The 16,265-nt window shown below is 41.9% G+C and overlaps 1 protein-coding gene across 1 annotated transcript in view; it reads left to right on the forward strand.

Moving 5' to 3' along the window:
* Nucleotides 1-16,265, forward strand: part of arhgap10 (Rho GTPase activating protein 10) — a 240,081-nt gene that overhangs the window by 164,941 nt on the left and 58,875 nt on the right. Inside the window, exons 17-18 of the mRNA XM_078541232.1 lie at nucleotides 5,319-5,424; nucleotides 10,581-10,740. Of these exons, the coding sequence (XP_078397358.1) occupies nucleotides 5,319-5,424; nucleotides 10,581-10,740 (266 nt within the window). The remainder of the gene's footprint in view (nucleotides 1-5,318; nucleotides 5,425-10,580; nucleotides 10,741-16,265) is intronic.

Here is a 16,265-nt window from a genome sequence, read left to right on the forward strand (position 1 = left end):
AAATCTGAAGACCATGACATAATCATTTTTGCCACTTTTGAGAAAGTAACAGGGCAGCTAAAATGGCCATCAGATATCTGGAGATTTTTAATTCAAAGGCAGCTGTAAGGGAGAACCCTCGAGGCCTACTCTATGCTGACTCCTGGAGTGTCCATGAATTATAAGCAGACCAAGGCTGCCATCCTAAGTGCCTATGAGTTAGTCCCAGAGGCATGTCGCCAGCAATTCTGGAACACTCGTGAGAAGCCCACACAAACCTACATCGATTTTGAACGTCTGAAGCAAATCACGTTGGACCGATGGGTAAGGTCACTAAGAATCCTATGCATTTATGAGAGATTGTGAGAGTTGATATTGTTGGAGGAATTCAAAAATTGCCTACCCTCCAGCTTGCGGGTATACTTAGAGCAGCAGAGAATTCTCACAGTTAGAGATGCAGCAGGCAGCTATGATCTCACCCATAGGCCTGGAAACTCAGGCAGATCCTTTTCAAACCATTCCCAAGAGCATTAGAAAGATCAGGGCGATCTAGATAGGAAAGGCCCCCCCACCCAGAAAAGAAAAAAACAAAAGAGGGTGCAAGAAGCCCCCCTGCCCCCGCAGCCCAAAAGGAAGGAGGATCCCCAGAGATCAGTGTGTTGCTATTGCAATAAAATAGCCCATTCCAGGCCTGAGTGCTGGAGATTGCAAGGGAGGCCTGTTGGTCTAATAGGGCTCCACAGAAGGAGTCCCCCGAAGGACACCCCAATGGGTAATGCAGCAGAACAGGCAGAGACCTTCACTACCGAAACTTACCTTTTGGAGGGCATGGCACTGTGTGCCTGAGCCGGACAAGCTCCCAGAGAGCTTCCAGATTTCAGGACAAAACGTGAGCAAGTCCATTGTACTGCTCTGGGATACAGGGACCACTCAGTCCTTAATGTTAGAGGGACTGGGAGGAGGATCTGCGTTTGTACTACTCCATAAGGTCCTTGTTTCAGGCCCTGTCACGGTAGGAATTGTCCCTGAATTACCAGGAGCAGGAATTGATTTCCTCCTCGGAAACAGTTTGGCTGGCAGCAAGGTGTAGCTAAAGAAACGAGGCCCACATCAGCCAGCAGAAATCTGCAGGAGAGCAGAGAACTGGGGAAGGTCCAGAGGCCCAAAAGGGTTAAATAGCACCCTATAAACCATGAGTGAGTGCTGCTCGAAGGTCGTAGGGCTGAAGACAGACCAGTTAAGTTAAAGGGCCAGTAGATTCACAGAGTATCACAGGATTAATTAGGGACCAGAGAAATCGTAGAGCAGGAAAAGAGATAGTGAGGGAGATGCCCCATGTAGTCGAAGAGCCTGAAGAAAGGCCAGTTATTAAACCAGGAAAGGAAAAGGCTAAGGAATTGTCTGAAGTATGGCTGGCAGAAACCTTTTTTCCAAATTTAATGAGGGACAAAGAGAGCGCCCAAACCAATGAGCTGATAGGGAATGAGATGCCTACCCCAGTCAAAAAGCCACAAAGGAGTATAGCTGGAGCTGCACATCCACTTGACGGCAGTGGTGTTCCAGGGCACATGGAACAAGTTAGGAGAGCGCTCCCTCCAAAGCCAAAGGCCCCAGCTAGGAAGCTATTGATTGGTTTAATCGATAGCTTTATGGCAAATTCAAATGGGGACCAGCAAAGTTCCCAAACTGGCCCAGAAAGCAAGAGGGTGATGCCTCACTTAGTTGAAAAGCCATCATTAGGGACAGTGAGAGTTGGCCATCCACCAGAGGGTAACAGTGCTCCAAAAGACATGGAGTCTACTACCTAACTGACCAGCGGAGTGATCCCAACCAGATTGGATCCCATGCTCACCCACCTTACTGCAGAACTGTGAGGCAACCTGACAGGGTTACCCATGCATTTGAAATGATCCATAATAACCTATCAGGCTACAGCACTGTAGCCCTACCTGGTATGGATGCGGGAGAGGCCACTTCCAGAAGACGATCTTCCTATCATCCAGGCCAAGAAAGGCTGGCTGTACCAACCTAAAGCACCTAGCAACAGAAGCTGGAACACTGAAGGGAGACGGTGGCAAAATGGTATTGTCACTGACTAGTATTCCAGAGACCCAGCCTAATGCTCTGGGGACGTGGGTTCAAACCCCACCATGTGGTGAAATTTGAATTCAGTAAGTCTGATGATGACCATGGAACCATTGCCAATTGTCATAAAAACCCATGTGGCTCACTAATGCCCTTTTAGGAAAGGAAATCTGTTGCCCTTACCTACATGTGACTCCAGACCCGCAGAAATGTGGTTGACTCTTAATTCCCTTCTGAACAAGGGCAATTAAGGAGGCCTAGCCAGAAGTGCCCACATCCAAAAGAAAACTCCAGTGGTGTTGGCGCCCAAGCCGGACACTGAACCGGAATCCCTGAAAGAGGCCCAAGTCACATTAAAACACCCCTGACAATCAGTCTAACCACGGTCCCTGGGTTTGAACCATTGAACCCACAGGTTACCAGGGTGTACAGGCAGGAGCTAAGCTGGCCAAGAGCTGCTCAAACGGCCTGGCACTTGGAATGGGATGCCCAGCACCCCCCTGCAGATAGCCCAGAGCAGCTGGACTATCACTCGCCCCTTACGTGCTAACCGTCCTGCAAAACCCCCAGACCCTTTAGAGGACACTTAATCAGGAGTTGAACAGCAGCGTTCTGAAACCAGTGGCCAGCAGTGGAAAATTCAGAACTCTAACCCTGAATAGACTTCCTCAAAGGACAGATTTTGAACCTTCCCAAGTCAACCTACCCATTCCACATCCCAGGAAAGGACAATGATGCACTAACCTAGGTTTAAACCTTGAAAAGAGAAATGCAGCAGGGAACTGCCACTGCTCCTGCTAGCTGTGTGTCTGACATGCCAGTGTGAGTGAGAGAATGAATGTGCTTTACTTCCTATTCTTCCTCCATAAGACCACATATATTTAAAAAATTAAATAGAATTCATTTTTGTTTTCTCCGAGGACTGTCAGGAGACTAAGACCTCACATTATATATTTTTATAAAATATATATCAATATCCTCATGGCTAATTTCTAAAATTTTAAAAGCTGAGCAAAGAACTTTTAAAATGGGTGAATCTGTGTCTGTTTGTGACCCTTGAACAAAAGGAGCTTTCTGGCAGTATCGCAGAAACTTTCACCTCATTATCTCTGAAGAGACACTGGCTACCCTCTGTGGGCTGCAGAGACCAAATTCAAAGAGAAAGACCCATCTGCATTTCCTAAGCCAGGTTGGCCAACCTGAGTCTATTCGTCTGCCAGGACAAAGGACCCCGCAACCCTCCTTTCAGGTCTTAATGGTTGGAACATTTAACCATCTCGCAGACCCAGACGAAGGATGCACATCCCTTGTCAAAGACAATGTAGAGAGGGGAGGTCAGGTGACATTAACCTGTAGCTGGTGGAACCAGTTTTATTGCCTTGCTGTACTGCAAAAGTCAGTCTGCCATCTTACCATTTATAAGCAGCAGCACAAAAAAGAGGCTCTGCCCAGATTGCCTACCTGGCCACATCTGCACTGTTTCTACTGGAATTTCTGCACTAAATGTACCAGACTACAAGACTGATCATCTCTGCTTGCCTATCTTCATATATGAAGTCAACTCCACTGGAAAAATGAATTATACAGTGTCTTTCATTAAATATCTCATTAAATGGACAACAACCATGACTGGGCTTCAAAAATCACTTTTTAAAAATATATTTTGTGAAAGCATCAGTTTTCAGCCTGCCGACCTCTATGAAGGAATACCTCATTGGACTTTGCTTCTGGACCCATGTGAAACAATTCTTTTCCCTGTGGTCTTTGCCCTGTAAAACTTCTTTTCTCTACCCTTCTTTGACTGTCTGAGTGGACAGGAGGCTACGTTGTGACCTGCCTGCCACGTTTTTGTGTGTTCAAATACACTAACCTTTGAGTTCGTCCCATCTTGAGTTTGCTGTGGCGTTATTATTAAAAATTGGATCACACCAAAACTGAGGGGTTGGGAAATACACCACCGCTTGTAAAGAGGGAAACAAATCAAAAGCACTTTCCTGTTTATGGGCAGGCGATGAGAGGGAAATCAGGGCTGTTATAAGTAGCTCCCGTCCTGTTCGTAACAGGTCTTTGTAGAGCTGGAGAACATTGAACAAGAATGAGAATTTTAAATCGGAGGTGTTGTGAACAGTGAACTAATCTAGCTCAGCAAGGCAGGAGCAATGAGTGAGCAGGGCTTGTTGTGTGAATAGGATACAGGCCGCAGAGTTTTAGATGAACTTGCAAGTTTCAGTGGGGCAAATGGAAAGCTGACCAGGAGAGCATTGGAATAGGTGAGTGTGAAAATTCCGAAAGCATGGATGAGGAGCAGATGGCGAAGGCAGGTTATGTTAAGATAGTTGGTTTTCATGATGGAGAAGGGGTTTGAAAGCTCAACTCAAGATCACGTCGGTTGCCGACTTTGCAAGCAGTCTGGCTCAACCTGAGACACCCGAGATAAGGGGCTGGAATTGGTATCAAGGGTTTGTGATGGGGCCAAACATTATGCCTTCAGCCAATCCAATGTTTAGCTGAAAGAATTTGAAGTTCATCCATGGTTAGATGTTGAACAAGCAATGTGACAACACTGAGGTAGAGAAAGGGGCCAAGAGACGATGATGTCATCGGGGTTAAATTCTGGGTTTCATAATTTTGGCATTTTTTGAATTTATGGGGTTGGAGGGTCATCTATTCAGGCTTTAATTGGGTGAAAACCCTCTCCTTTGGTGAGAGAATCCAGACCAAGAGGCCACGGTCTTAAAATTAGAGCTCAACCATTTAGGAATGATATCAGGAAGCATTTCTTCATGTAAGGGGTAGCAAAATTCTGAAACTCACTTCATCAAAAAGATGTGGAACAGGTGGATATCTGACCTTTGGGGTGAAGACTGAGATCAGTAGATTTTTGTAAGGCTAGGCTATCAAGGCTCAAGGAACAAATGTGGGAAGATGGAGTTGAGTAGTGAACTGAGTGGAATGAATGGTGGAGCAGCTGAATGGCCTACTCCTGTTCCTGTGTCTGATATCTCTATATCTCAGATTGATGCTTGGGTGGTGGTCGATGAAGATTTTGAAGGAGAGATGAGAAGGATGTTACAAAGTATGACTTGTTCAAAGAAAGAAGTATCATTGGAGTGGGCACTGATTTGGTAAAAGAAGATTGAGACCTGAAGCTCTTGTACATTCTGTGCATGTTCATTTCAGTGATGTGTGTAATAGAGATGAATAGAATATTACACAGCTTCCTAATCCAGAGGTTTTGCTGCTTATTTTTGCAGAATGTGGTAGTCCAGAATCCAGAATCAAGCCAATTCATTCTCTCATTCATAAACTTCCGGAAAAGAATCAAGAGATGTTGGACCTCCTCATCAAGCATTTAGCTAAGTAAGATGTGTGTGTGCTGGAGAGTGTACGTATATATCATGCTACTGCAATTGGCTCTTTATTTTGTAGATTGAAAAAAATTGAACAGGAACAACTGCAATAACCATACTATCCAGTGACTTACTTAATATTAGAACAAAAAACTGCTTATATTGTTTGATCCTCTTTTTCTATATTAGCAACTCCTTGTCAACCTTTATAACCCATAAGCATAATTTCAGGAGCTGTAAATACTTTGTGTAAAAGCAATGCTGCTTAAAATTAACATTAATATCTACTCACATGAAGATACTGATATTTGGAAGCACTATTACGCCCCCGTATTTAAATTCACAGCCCAATTGAAGAATTGGCACTTGATGTCAAGATGGATGTTATTATTTTAGTATTTTGGGAATACGGTGGTATTCTTCAAAGAAGGGTGTGTGCGCGCGCATGCGGGCGTGTCTGTGAGCAAAGATGCTGGATGCATGCATTTGTAATGAGAGGCTCTGGTGAAGTGGCTTTAGAAGTTTTAAAATTTGCATTAGGTGATAGATAAGGACTTGATTTTTCAGCTGTTAAATTTCAATGAGTTTAGAAGTGACAAGGGACTTCTAAACAAGGGAAAGTTATTAAATTTTATTTGGAGGTAATAGAAAAACATGAAATATTTTTATATTTTGGAAAAGTTGAGTTTAAAAAGGTGCTTAGGACAATGGAATCTAAGATGAAAGAGGTAAAAGATATTTAAGAAACAATGTTGAGCTGAGTTGTGTGGCTGTGTGGAGGAGATGTCCTGAGACTAGCTCTGTGCTGAGAAAAGGTGCAAAATCTGAAGTAGCCATCCAAAAACCAGGAACGTCTTGTTTCAGGAAGCAGTCTTGTTTCTGAATGTTCTTGGATTTCCACAGCGGAGTTGAACATAAGAACTAAGAGTAGGCAATTCAGCCCCTCGAGCCTGCCCCGCCATTCAATACGATCATGGCTGATCTAATTTCAGCCTCAACTTCAATTTCCCGCCCTCTCTCCATAACCTTTCAACCCGTTACTAATTAAAAAATCTGTCTAACTCCTCCTCAAATTTATTCAGCGCCCGGCATCCACTGCACTCTGAAGTAGTGAATTCCACAGATTCACGACCCTTTGAGAAAAGTAATTTCTCCTCATCTCTGATTTAAATCTACCACCCCCTAGCCTAAAACTATGGCCTCTCATTCTAGAATGCCCCACAAGGGGAAACATCCACTCCACATCTACTTTGTCTATCCCCTTTAGCATCTTATATACCTCAATTAGATCTCCTCTCACCCTTCTAAACTCTAGCGAGTATAGGCCTAAACTGCTTAATATCTCCTCATAAGACAAGCCCCGCATCTCTGGAATCAATCTAGTGAACCTCCTCCTAACCGCCTCCAATGCAACTACATGCTTCCTCAAGTAAGGGGACCAAAACTGTGCGCAGTACTCCAGGTGCGGTCTCAGCAATGCCTTGTACAGTTGCAGCAACACTTCCCTATTTTTATAACACTTCCTTTAGCAATAAATGCCAAAATTCCATTTGCCTTTCTTATTACCTGCTGTATCTGCATACTAGCTTTCAGTGATTCATGCATGAGGACACCCAGATCCCTCTGCACTGAAGCATTCTGAAGTTTCTTTCTATTTAAATAATAAATCGCCTTTTTATTCTTCCAACCAAAATGGATTATCTCACAGTTATCCACGTTAAACTCCATCTGCCAAATTTTGGCCCATTCACCTAACCTGTCCATATCCATTTGTAAATTTCTTATTTCTTCATTGCAACTTACTTTCCCACCTATTTTGGTGTCATCTGCAAAATTAGCTATAGTACCCTCTATCCCTGAATCCAAGTCATTAATATAGATTGTAAATAGTTGGGGCCCAAGGAGCAAACCCTGTGGCACCCCACTAGTTACAGCTTGCCATCCAGAAAAAGACCCATTTATCCCAACACTCTGCTTTCTGTTGGTTAGCCAATCCTCTATCCAAGCTAATATATTACCCCTAACTCCGTGTGATCTTATCTTGTGTATTAATCTTTTGTGCGGCACCTTATCAAAGGCCTTCTAGAAGTCCAGATATACTACATCTACAGGATCCCCGTTATCTACTTTGCTTGTCACATCTTCAAAGAACTCTAGCAAGTTAGCCAAACAAGATTTACTCTTCATAAAACCGTGCTGACTCTGATGGATTGCATTTTGACTTTCCAAATGCCCCATTACTACTTCCTTAATAATAGATTCCAACAATTTCCCAACGACAGACATTAAACTAACTGGTCTATAGTTTCCTACTTTCTGCCCCCCCCCCCCCCCCCCCACCCCAACTTTTTTTGAAGAGAGTAAAATGTGTGTGGTATACCTTTACTAAAGTGACAGCAGTTTTTGTCTTGGGTAATACTAATGGATTTTTATGGTTAAAATCTATAAAGGAGATGTTGCCAAATAGTTTACTTGTGTGTTCTGACCATTTGAGTTTTTTTGGGGATGTTTTGTAAAACTGCTTTAACTGTGTAACTTTGGCTGGAATTTTCCAGCCCCACCACGGTGGCACCCCCACGGCGGGGCCAACGAGCCATTGAAATCTCTGTTCACATCAGCAGGACCGGAAGATCCTGCTGGCATGAAGGGCTAGAAAATTCCACCAGTTAATTTTGTGTAATTAAGTTTTATCATCTTCTTGTTAATAAATCTTTTAATTTTAAAATCCTAAAAGTGTTACCGGGATTCTATGCTTCTGGGATCAGTAGCTTTTCCCTTGTTTTCAAAATACCAAAACAAAGTTTATGACCAGTAAGACAAGTTTCTCTCTGAGATTTGGCTTGCTCAGCGAATAACATTAGCTGAGGTTGTAACAATGGTGATTAGCAGGCAACAGAAAAAACTTGCATCAGATTCAGATATTGAGTACAACAATTAGTGAGCAACAGAATTTTAAATGTCGTCTTGTGCGAGTGCTCATGAATTGAAATATGAACTGGAAATATTTCTCGCTAAAAACTAATGCTGGTTGAGGTTATAATGAGCATACATTCGCTGTAATTTTGGGGTTTTAATTAGTAACCTGTTGCATCAGTGGCAAAGCTTGGTTTGGCTAAGTGAGGGAGGAGACAGAGAGGGGATTGAGTTCTAGATTTGGCTGGCTTGACAAGAAGTGACTCTGCTGGATACTGGGATACCTAATCCTAAAGCCAAGTCAGGAACTGCACAGATCTGCAGGTGGGTGACCAGAGGGTCCTAGGAGCGAATTTGAGGCTGTCCTCCAAAGCTTCGTTGGCCAACCTCTCAATAGTTGGAGTGGGGGAAGGGGTGGGGGTTATGCCTTTCCCCTCACCTTTCTCACACTCCAACCTCTCACAGGTGACCTTTTGTTCTGCCGAAGGGCCATGAAGGCTCGAAACATTAACTGATTTCTTCTCTGCCGATGCTGCCAGACCTGCTGAGTTTTTCCAGGTAATTCTGTTTTTGTTTTGGATTTCCAGCATCCGCAGTAGCTTTTAGCTTTTTGTTTTTACCTTTTGCTTTGGGCAGTATTTGCCAGCGAATTTCCAGTATTGTTTACAATGACCTTATTGTACTCTTCAATCTCACATTTTCCTTGGGGGCTTGAGCTAATGATTCAGTCTAATGAAATTTTATTTTGCTGTGATTTCATTTTTCTCTAAATTTGTCATAAGGACAGTGTAGTCAACTTAATATCATTTCCACTGAAGTCTTTTTAATTTCCTTTTGTAGACCTGTGCTTATTAAAAGGACCAGTTATTGCAAAGACATAGCAAGGTTGCAATATAGAATTTTTCTATTATATAGGGTTACAATTGAATCAAGATTTTGGTAAATTGTTTTCAAACCATTTAAATGTAAATTTGAAATATTAAAACTGATTTTTATTACACATCTGATTAATTATCATCAGAATTCTGGCATGTGTTTCCAATCTGAACAAAGTAGGCAAAGGATTTAAGAAAAGTAATGAAACCATATGACATGATAATTGGAAAAAAATGCTGAAATTCAACATAATGAGATATCTGCTGTAACTAGAGCTCAGTGCTTGGATTGTTGAAAGGATTAATCAGAATTTGACATGTTGAGTTTATTTTGCTTGGCAACAGCTAAAAAGTATTTAAAAATAAAATTGTCATTTTAATAATTATCTAAAATCATTGTACACAAGAACAAAGCATGAATCCAGACTAGTAGCTACTAAAAGTATATGTTCCAATATCCAACAGCATTGATTAAGATCTATAATCAATGGCTTTTCTCCGGCAGTAATCTCCAAGAGATTAGCAAAAAGAAGGTGGACCACAGCATGAGAGAGTTTGAAAGCGGGTCATCAATGAATGTATTTGTGCACACATCACTTGACGATGATCAATTTTGACAGTCAAAATTGATTATTTTTCAATATTGGTAGCTATTGGTAGTCTTTCAAAATGTCTGTCTTGTAAAGTTTTTTTATTGTAATGACAGCCATTTCTTGAACATTATTGTAATTAATTTCTTTGTGTACTAGGAATCTGCATTCCAAACTGAACACACCAACTGTCTAATGGCTGAGACATGGTATTATGGAAGGCTAATTAATGCCCTCTGATAAAATCATTATATTGTCTTAATATTGAAAAATATATACTTTAAATCAGGCCTATGAGTTCTAAGCCACTATTTGTTAAATCACTAGATAATTTATCATCTGTGCAACCACAGCATTGTTTGAGTACAATCTATAATCAATGGCTTTTCTCTGACAGTAATATCCAAGAAATGGCTGCTATAGCAAAAATAAGATAGACCACCGCATATGAGAGTTAGAAAGCAGGTCATCAATGAATATATTTATGCATACATCACTTGATGTTATTCAATTTTGACAGTCAAAATTAATTGTTTTCAATATTGGTGGTTAATCCATGTGTGTTAGAAAGCTTTTGTAGGCACTGGTGTGAAAGCATGACTTTTATTATGTTTCACAATAGTCACTTTGGTTAGTGCTATCATTTGGTCAGCATTGATGATCATAAATTGATTTCTCTGCACTGTTGTGTGCAGAAAAAGCTCTCAAGTCATTCATGCGGATAATGCCAGGCTTACTATACAAATCGCGTAAAAATTGGAGTAACTTTTACTTTTCCTTCCCTCCAGTGTATCTAATAATGCAAAGCAGAACTTGATGACCATAGCAAATCTTGGAGTAGTGTTTGGGCCGACTCTGATGCGGGCACGGCAAGAAACTGTTGCAGCCATCATGGACCTCAAGTTTCAGAACATCGTTGTGGAAATTCTAATTGAAAACTACGAAAAGGTAAGCTCTTCATTTTATTAGAATGTCGTAGTTGTGAGAAACAGTGAAATACGATTTGTTCTTATTTGTTTAAGTTCTGCATACAAATAGGATATTGTCATTGACTTAAGAAATTAGCACTGTAGGGATCTTCATCCTCTAACAAAATAATTACTGATGCATTGTCCCATTGATGTGGAACTAAATGTATTTATGTAAATTCTGAGAGAAACAAGTAATGGCTCAATGCACTATAATAAAATTAACAGCTGACACTGTTAATAGGCAATAAGTCAGTGAATCTATGTAAACATTAGATAGGTTTCAAAAATGCAACTTCATGTAACAGGAAACTTACTGGGTAGCTAGTATATCCAAAAGATAATTATTTCTGCGTTAGAGAAGTATGTCGCCAAGGCACTATAAATATACATCTTTCTTTAATGGAATTTGATCCTAGTACAAGAAAAGCATTGCAGACAGGCCATCAGTGCCATTTTGGTTCAGTCTAAGTGGGAAAGCAGATTGAAGCAGTGTGTTATGAGCACAGCAGATGTTAATTGCGAAGCAAGCCAAATCCCAGAGGGAAACTTGTCTTATGGGCCATACTCTTTTTATTTTGTATTCTGAAAACGAGAAGAAAACATACTGATCTGAGCAGCAGGAAGTCCAGTAGCACTTTTGGGATTTTAAAAATTAAAAGTAGAAGTTTTATTAACAAGAAGGAAAGAAAACTTAAGTACACAATATTGCAGTTACACAGTTAAAATTAGTCTTACAAAACATTCCCCCAAAAGACTCCCTACTGAATCAGACCCACAAATAAATACCTTCCAGGCAACACTCCCTTATAGATATTTAACGATAAAAATCCAGTAACATTACCCAAGGAAAACTGCTGTAGCTTTAATAAAGGCATATCACATGACCTCTTAAATTCTCTTTCACTCTGCTGTGGAAACTCAAGACTTCAGAACCAGACTGCTTTTTTCAGCCCAAGACTTTACTGGCTTGACTAGATGGCTGGAAAAAAAACAGCGAGACTTCGGGACAGAGAGGTTAAAGCCATAAAGCAGCGCGGAGTTTGATGAGAGAGAGCCCATAAGTTAGCACGGAGTTCAGAGAGAGAGAGCCCATAAGCAGAGCCGACCTGCATGAGAAGGGCAGTGGCGGCAGGAGATAAAAACCGGCGGCAGAGAGCCCCTTCAACCTGTTTCTACCTGTCAGAGCTGAAGTGTGATGTCAAAGGAAAACAGGTAGATGATTGGTGGGCATCTCTTCTATGTCTCTTTTGATTGGCCAAGTGATTTAAATCGGGAGACATTATTACAGCTGAAGAGTACAGTTAAGAAATTCACTTTTAAAATATTTAACATCCAAATTAATTAATTAAGTAAAATAGAGATTGCTGGGCAGGCGATGTGTTGCAGCTGTAGTATGAGGGAGCTGGTGGATGCCGGTGCGATCCATGGTGACCACATCTGCAGCAAGTGTTGGCTGCTCGAGGGACATCGGCTCAGAGTTGATGAGTTGGATTCCAAGCTGCGGACACTGCGACACATCAGGGAGGGGGAGAGTTTCCTGGACACTGTTTCAGGAGGCAGTCACACCCCTTAGATTAATGACATCAAATTTGGACCACGATCAGGGACAGGAGGGTGTGACTGCGAATGAGGCAAGTATGGGGATCCAGAATTTAGCTTTGGAGGAGCCCCAGCCAGTGCCCTTGTCCAATAGGTATAAGGTTCTTGCTCCCGGTGTGGACAGGGGCACAGACTGCAGGAAGGATGAGCGAACTGACTACAGCACCGTGGTACAGAGTGCCATTCAACCAGGTGGAGAAAAGAGAAATGTAGCAGTAATAGAGGATCGCATAGTTAGGGGAATAGATACTGTTCTCTGCAGCAAAGACAGAGTTTCCAGAAAGCTGTGTTGCCTACCTTGTTCCAAGGTTAAGGACACCTCTCCTGGGCTGGAGAGGAGCTTGGAATGGGAGGGGAAGGATCCAGTTGTCATGGTCCACCTAGGTACCAACAACATAGGTTGGACTAGGAAAGAGGTTCTACTGAGGGACTATGAGCATCTTGGGGCTAAGTTTAAAAAGTGGAACCACAAAGGTATTAATCTCCAGATTACAACTTGAGCCACATGCAAATTGACATAGGGTAAATAACATTAGAGAGGTAAATATGTGGCTCAAAGATTGGTGTGAGAGAAATGGGTTCTGATTCATGGGGCACTGGCACCAGTGCTGGGGGAGGAGAGAGCTGTTCCATTGCGGTGGGCTTCATTTGAACCATGCTGGGACCAACGTCCTGGCAAATCGTATAACTAGGGTTGTAGATAGGACATAAAATAATTAGTGGGCAGGGTGAGGGTTCAATTGAAGGGAAGTTTAAAAAATCAAGAAACAAGACAGCAGAGGTGCAGGGTAGTGAAAAAGCAAACGATAATCAAAGTGTGACAGGAAGAAGCAGAAAATACAAGCAGAAGAGCGCTGCAGAAATTAGAACCAGAATGAGTAATAATGGTAAAAAGCCAAAGCTTAAGGCTCTTTATCTGAATGCACGCATTCAGCATTTGTAACAAGATAGATGAGTTGACAGTACAAATAGAATTAAATGAATATGGCTTGATAGCTATTACAGAGACACGGTTGCAGGGTGACCAAGACTGGGAACTCAATATTCAAGGGTATTCGACATTCCAGAAAAATAGGCATAAAGAAAAGGGAGGTGGGATAGCTTTGTTAATAAAGGAAGGTATCAGTGCGGTGGTGAGTAGTGCTATAGGTGCAATAGATCGTGATGTGGAATCAGTTTGGGTGGAAATAAGGAATAGCAAGGGAAGAAGCCACAGGTGGGAGTAGTCTATAGGCCTTCGAAGAATTGCCTTACTGTCGGACAAAGTATAAGTCGGGAAATATTGGAGGTGTGGAAGAAAGGCGCAACAATTGTCATGGGTGATTTTAATTTGCATATTGACTGGACAATTCAGATTGGCAGGGGTAACATGGGAGACGAATTTGTAGAGGGCATCAGGGATTGTTTCTTAGAGTAATACGTTGCCGAACCTACCGGGGAACAGGTTATTTTAGATCTAGTAATGCGTAATAAGGTGGGATTAATAAGAGATATTGTAGTTAAGGATCCTCTAGGAGGTAGTGATCACAAAAGGGTAGAATGTCAAATTCAGTTAGAGGGTGAGCAACTCGGGTCTCAAATCAGTGCCCTCAACTTAAATAAGGGTAATTACAGAGGTATAAAGAAAGAGTTGCCTAAAGCAGGCTGGGACAATAGACTAAGGGGAAAGTCAGTGGATGAGCAGTGGCAGACATTTAAGCAGTTATTTCATAACGCTCAGCATAAATTTAACCCGGTCAAAAAGAAGGACTCGATAAAAAGCATGAACCACCCGTGGTTAACAAAGGTGGTCCAATCAAAAACTAAGGCATAGAATATGGTAAAAACTAGTGGTGGGCCAGAGGATTGGGACTCTTTTAGGAACAAGCAGTGGATGGCTGAAAAGCTAATAAAGTGGAGAAAATTGATTATGAAAGTAAATTGGCAAGAAATATAAAAACAAGCAGCAAGGGCTTCGATGAGTATATAAAAAGAAAGAGTAACTAATGTGTGTGTGGGAGCCTTGGAGGATGCGACTGGAGAATTGATAACAGGGAGCAGGGAAATGGCAGATAATTTGAACCAATATTTTGCATTGGTTTTCACTGTGGAGGACACCATAAACGTTCCAAAGATATCAGATAAGCAAGGAACTAATGGGTGGAAAGACCTTGTAACAGTCTCTATCACGAGGGACAAAGTATTTGACAAACTAACGGGACTAAAGGCAGACAAGTTGCCAGGACCTGATGGCCTGCATCCAAGGGTTTTAAAGGAAGTGGCTGCAGAGATAGTAGAGGCATTGACCGAAATATTCCAGAACTCACTGGATTCTGGGAGGGGCCTAGCAGATTGGAAAACTGCTTATGTGGTGCCCTTGTTAAAGAAGGGGAGGAGACTCAAAGCAAGAAACTATAGGCCAGTCAGCCTAACATCTGTCATTAGGAAAATGCTGGAGTCCATTATTAAGGAAGAAAAAGCTTAATGAAATCAAACAGAGACAACATGGTTTTATGAATGGGAAATCATGTTTGACAAATTTGCTAGAGTTCTTTGAGGATATAACAAGCAAAGTTGATAAAGGGGAACTGGCAGGTGTAGTGTACTTGGATTTCCAGAAGACATTCTACAAGGTGCCACATAAAAGGTTATTGCACAAGATAGGAGCTCACGGTATTGGGGGTAATGTATTAGCATAGATTGAGGATTGGTTAGCACACAGAAGACAGAGATTCGAGATTAATGGATCTTTGTCAGGTTGGGAAGATGGAACTAGTGGAGTGCCGCAAAGATCACTCCTAGGGCCTCCATTATTTACTATCTATATTAATGACTTGGAGGAGAGGGCAGAGTATAATGTATCCAATTTTGCTGACAATACAAAATAGGCAGGAGGGCATGTTGTGATGAGGACATAAGGAATCTGCAAGAGGATATAGATAGGTTGAGTGAGTGGGCAAAATCTTGGCAGATGGAGTTTAATGTAGGAAAGTGTGAGATCATGCACTTTGGTAGGAAGATTCAAAAGGCAGACTATTATTTAAATGGAGAGAGACTCCAAAAAGTGCAGCACAGAAGGATCTGGGTGTTCTTGTGCATGAAACACAAAAAGTTAGTGTGCAGGTGCTGGAAGTAATTAAGATGGCAAATGGAATTTTGGCCTGTATTGCTAGGGGGTTGGTGTTTAAAAATAGGGAAGTCTTGTTACAACTATGCAGGGCTGTTGGTGAGGCCGCACCTCGAGTACTATGTACGGTTTTGGTCCCCGTATTTAAGAAAGGATATACTGGCATTGGAGACAGTTCAAAAGAGATCCACTGGGCTGATTCCTGGGATGAAGGGGTTGACTTATCAAGAATGGTTAACCAGGTTAGGCCTTTATTCATTAGCGTTTAGAAGACTGAGGAGTGATCTTATTGAAATGTGCAAGATTCTGAGGGGGCTTGACAGGGTAGATGTTGAGAAGATGTTTCTACTAGTGGGGGAATCTTGGACTAGGGGACATAGTTACAGAATAAGGGGACACTCATTTAAAACTGAGATGCAAAGGAATTTCTTCTCTCAGAAGGTAGTGAATGTCTGGAATTCTCTACCCCTAGGAGTTGTGGAGGCTAGATCACTGAAAGTATTTAAAGAGGAAGTAGATAGATTTTTGAAATATTGGGGAGTTAAGGGCTGTGAGGAGCTGGCATGAAAGAGAAGTTGAGGCCTGGGGCAGATCAGCCATGACCTTATTGAATGGCAGGGCAGGCTTGAGGGGCCGAATGGGCTACTCCTGCTCCTATTTCTTATGTCCTTAGGCATTTTCTACCAGCCTAGATCTGTTTCCAGGAGATTTTCCTCACACAGCCAACAATCCCCACAGTACCACCACCGCCCCACTTCATTGTTCTCGCACATCTTTGAAATCAAATCTTTCCAAAT

Source organism: Cetorhinus maximus, chromosome 1 (assembly GCF_964194155.1).
Source record: "Cetorhinus maximus chromosome 1, sCetMax3.hap1.1, whole genome shotgun sequence".
NCBI lineage: Eukaryota > Metazoa > Chordata > Chondrichthyes > Lamniformes > Cetorhinidae > Cetorhinus > Cetorhinus maximus.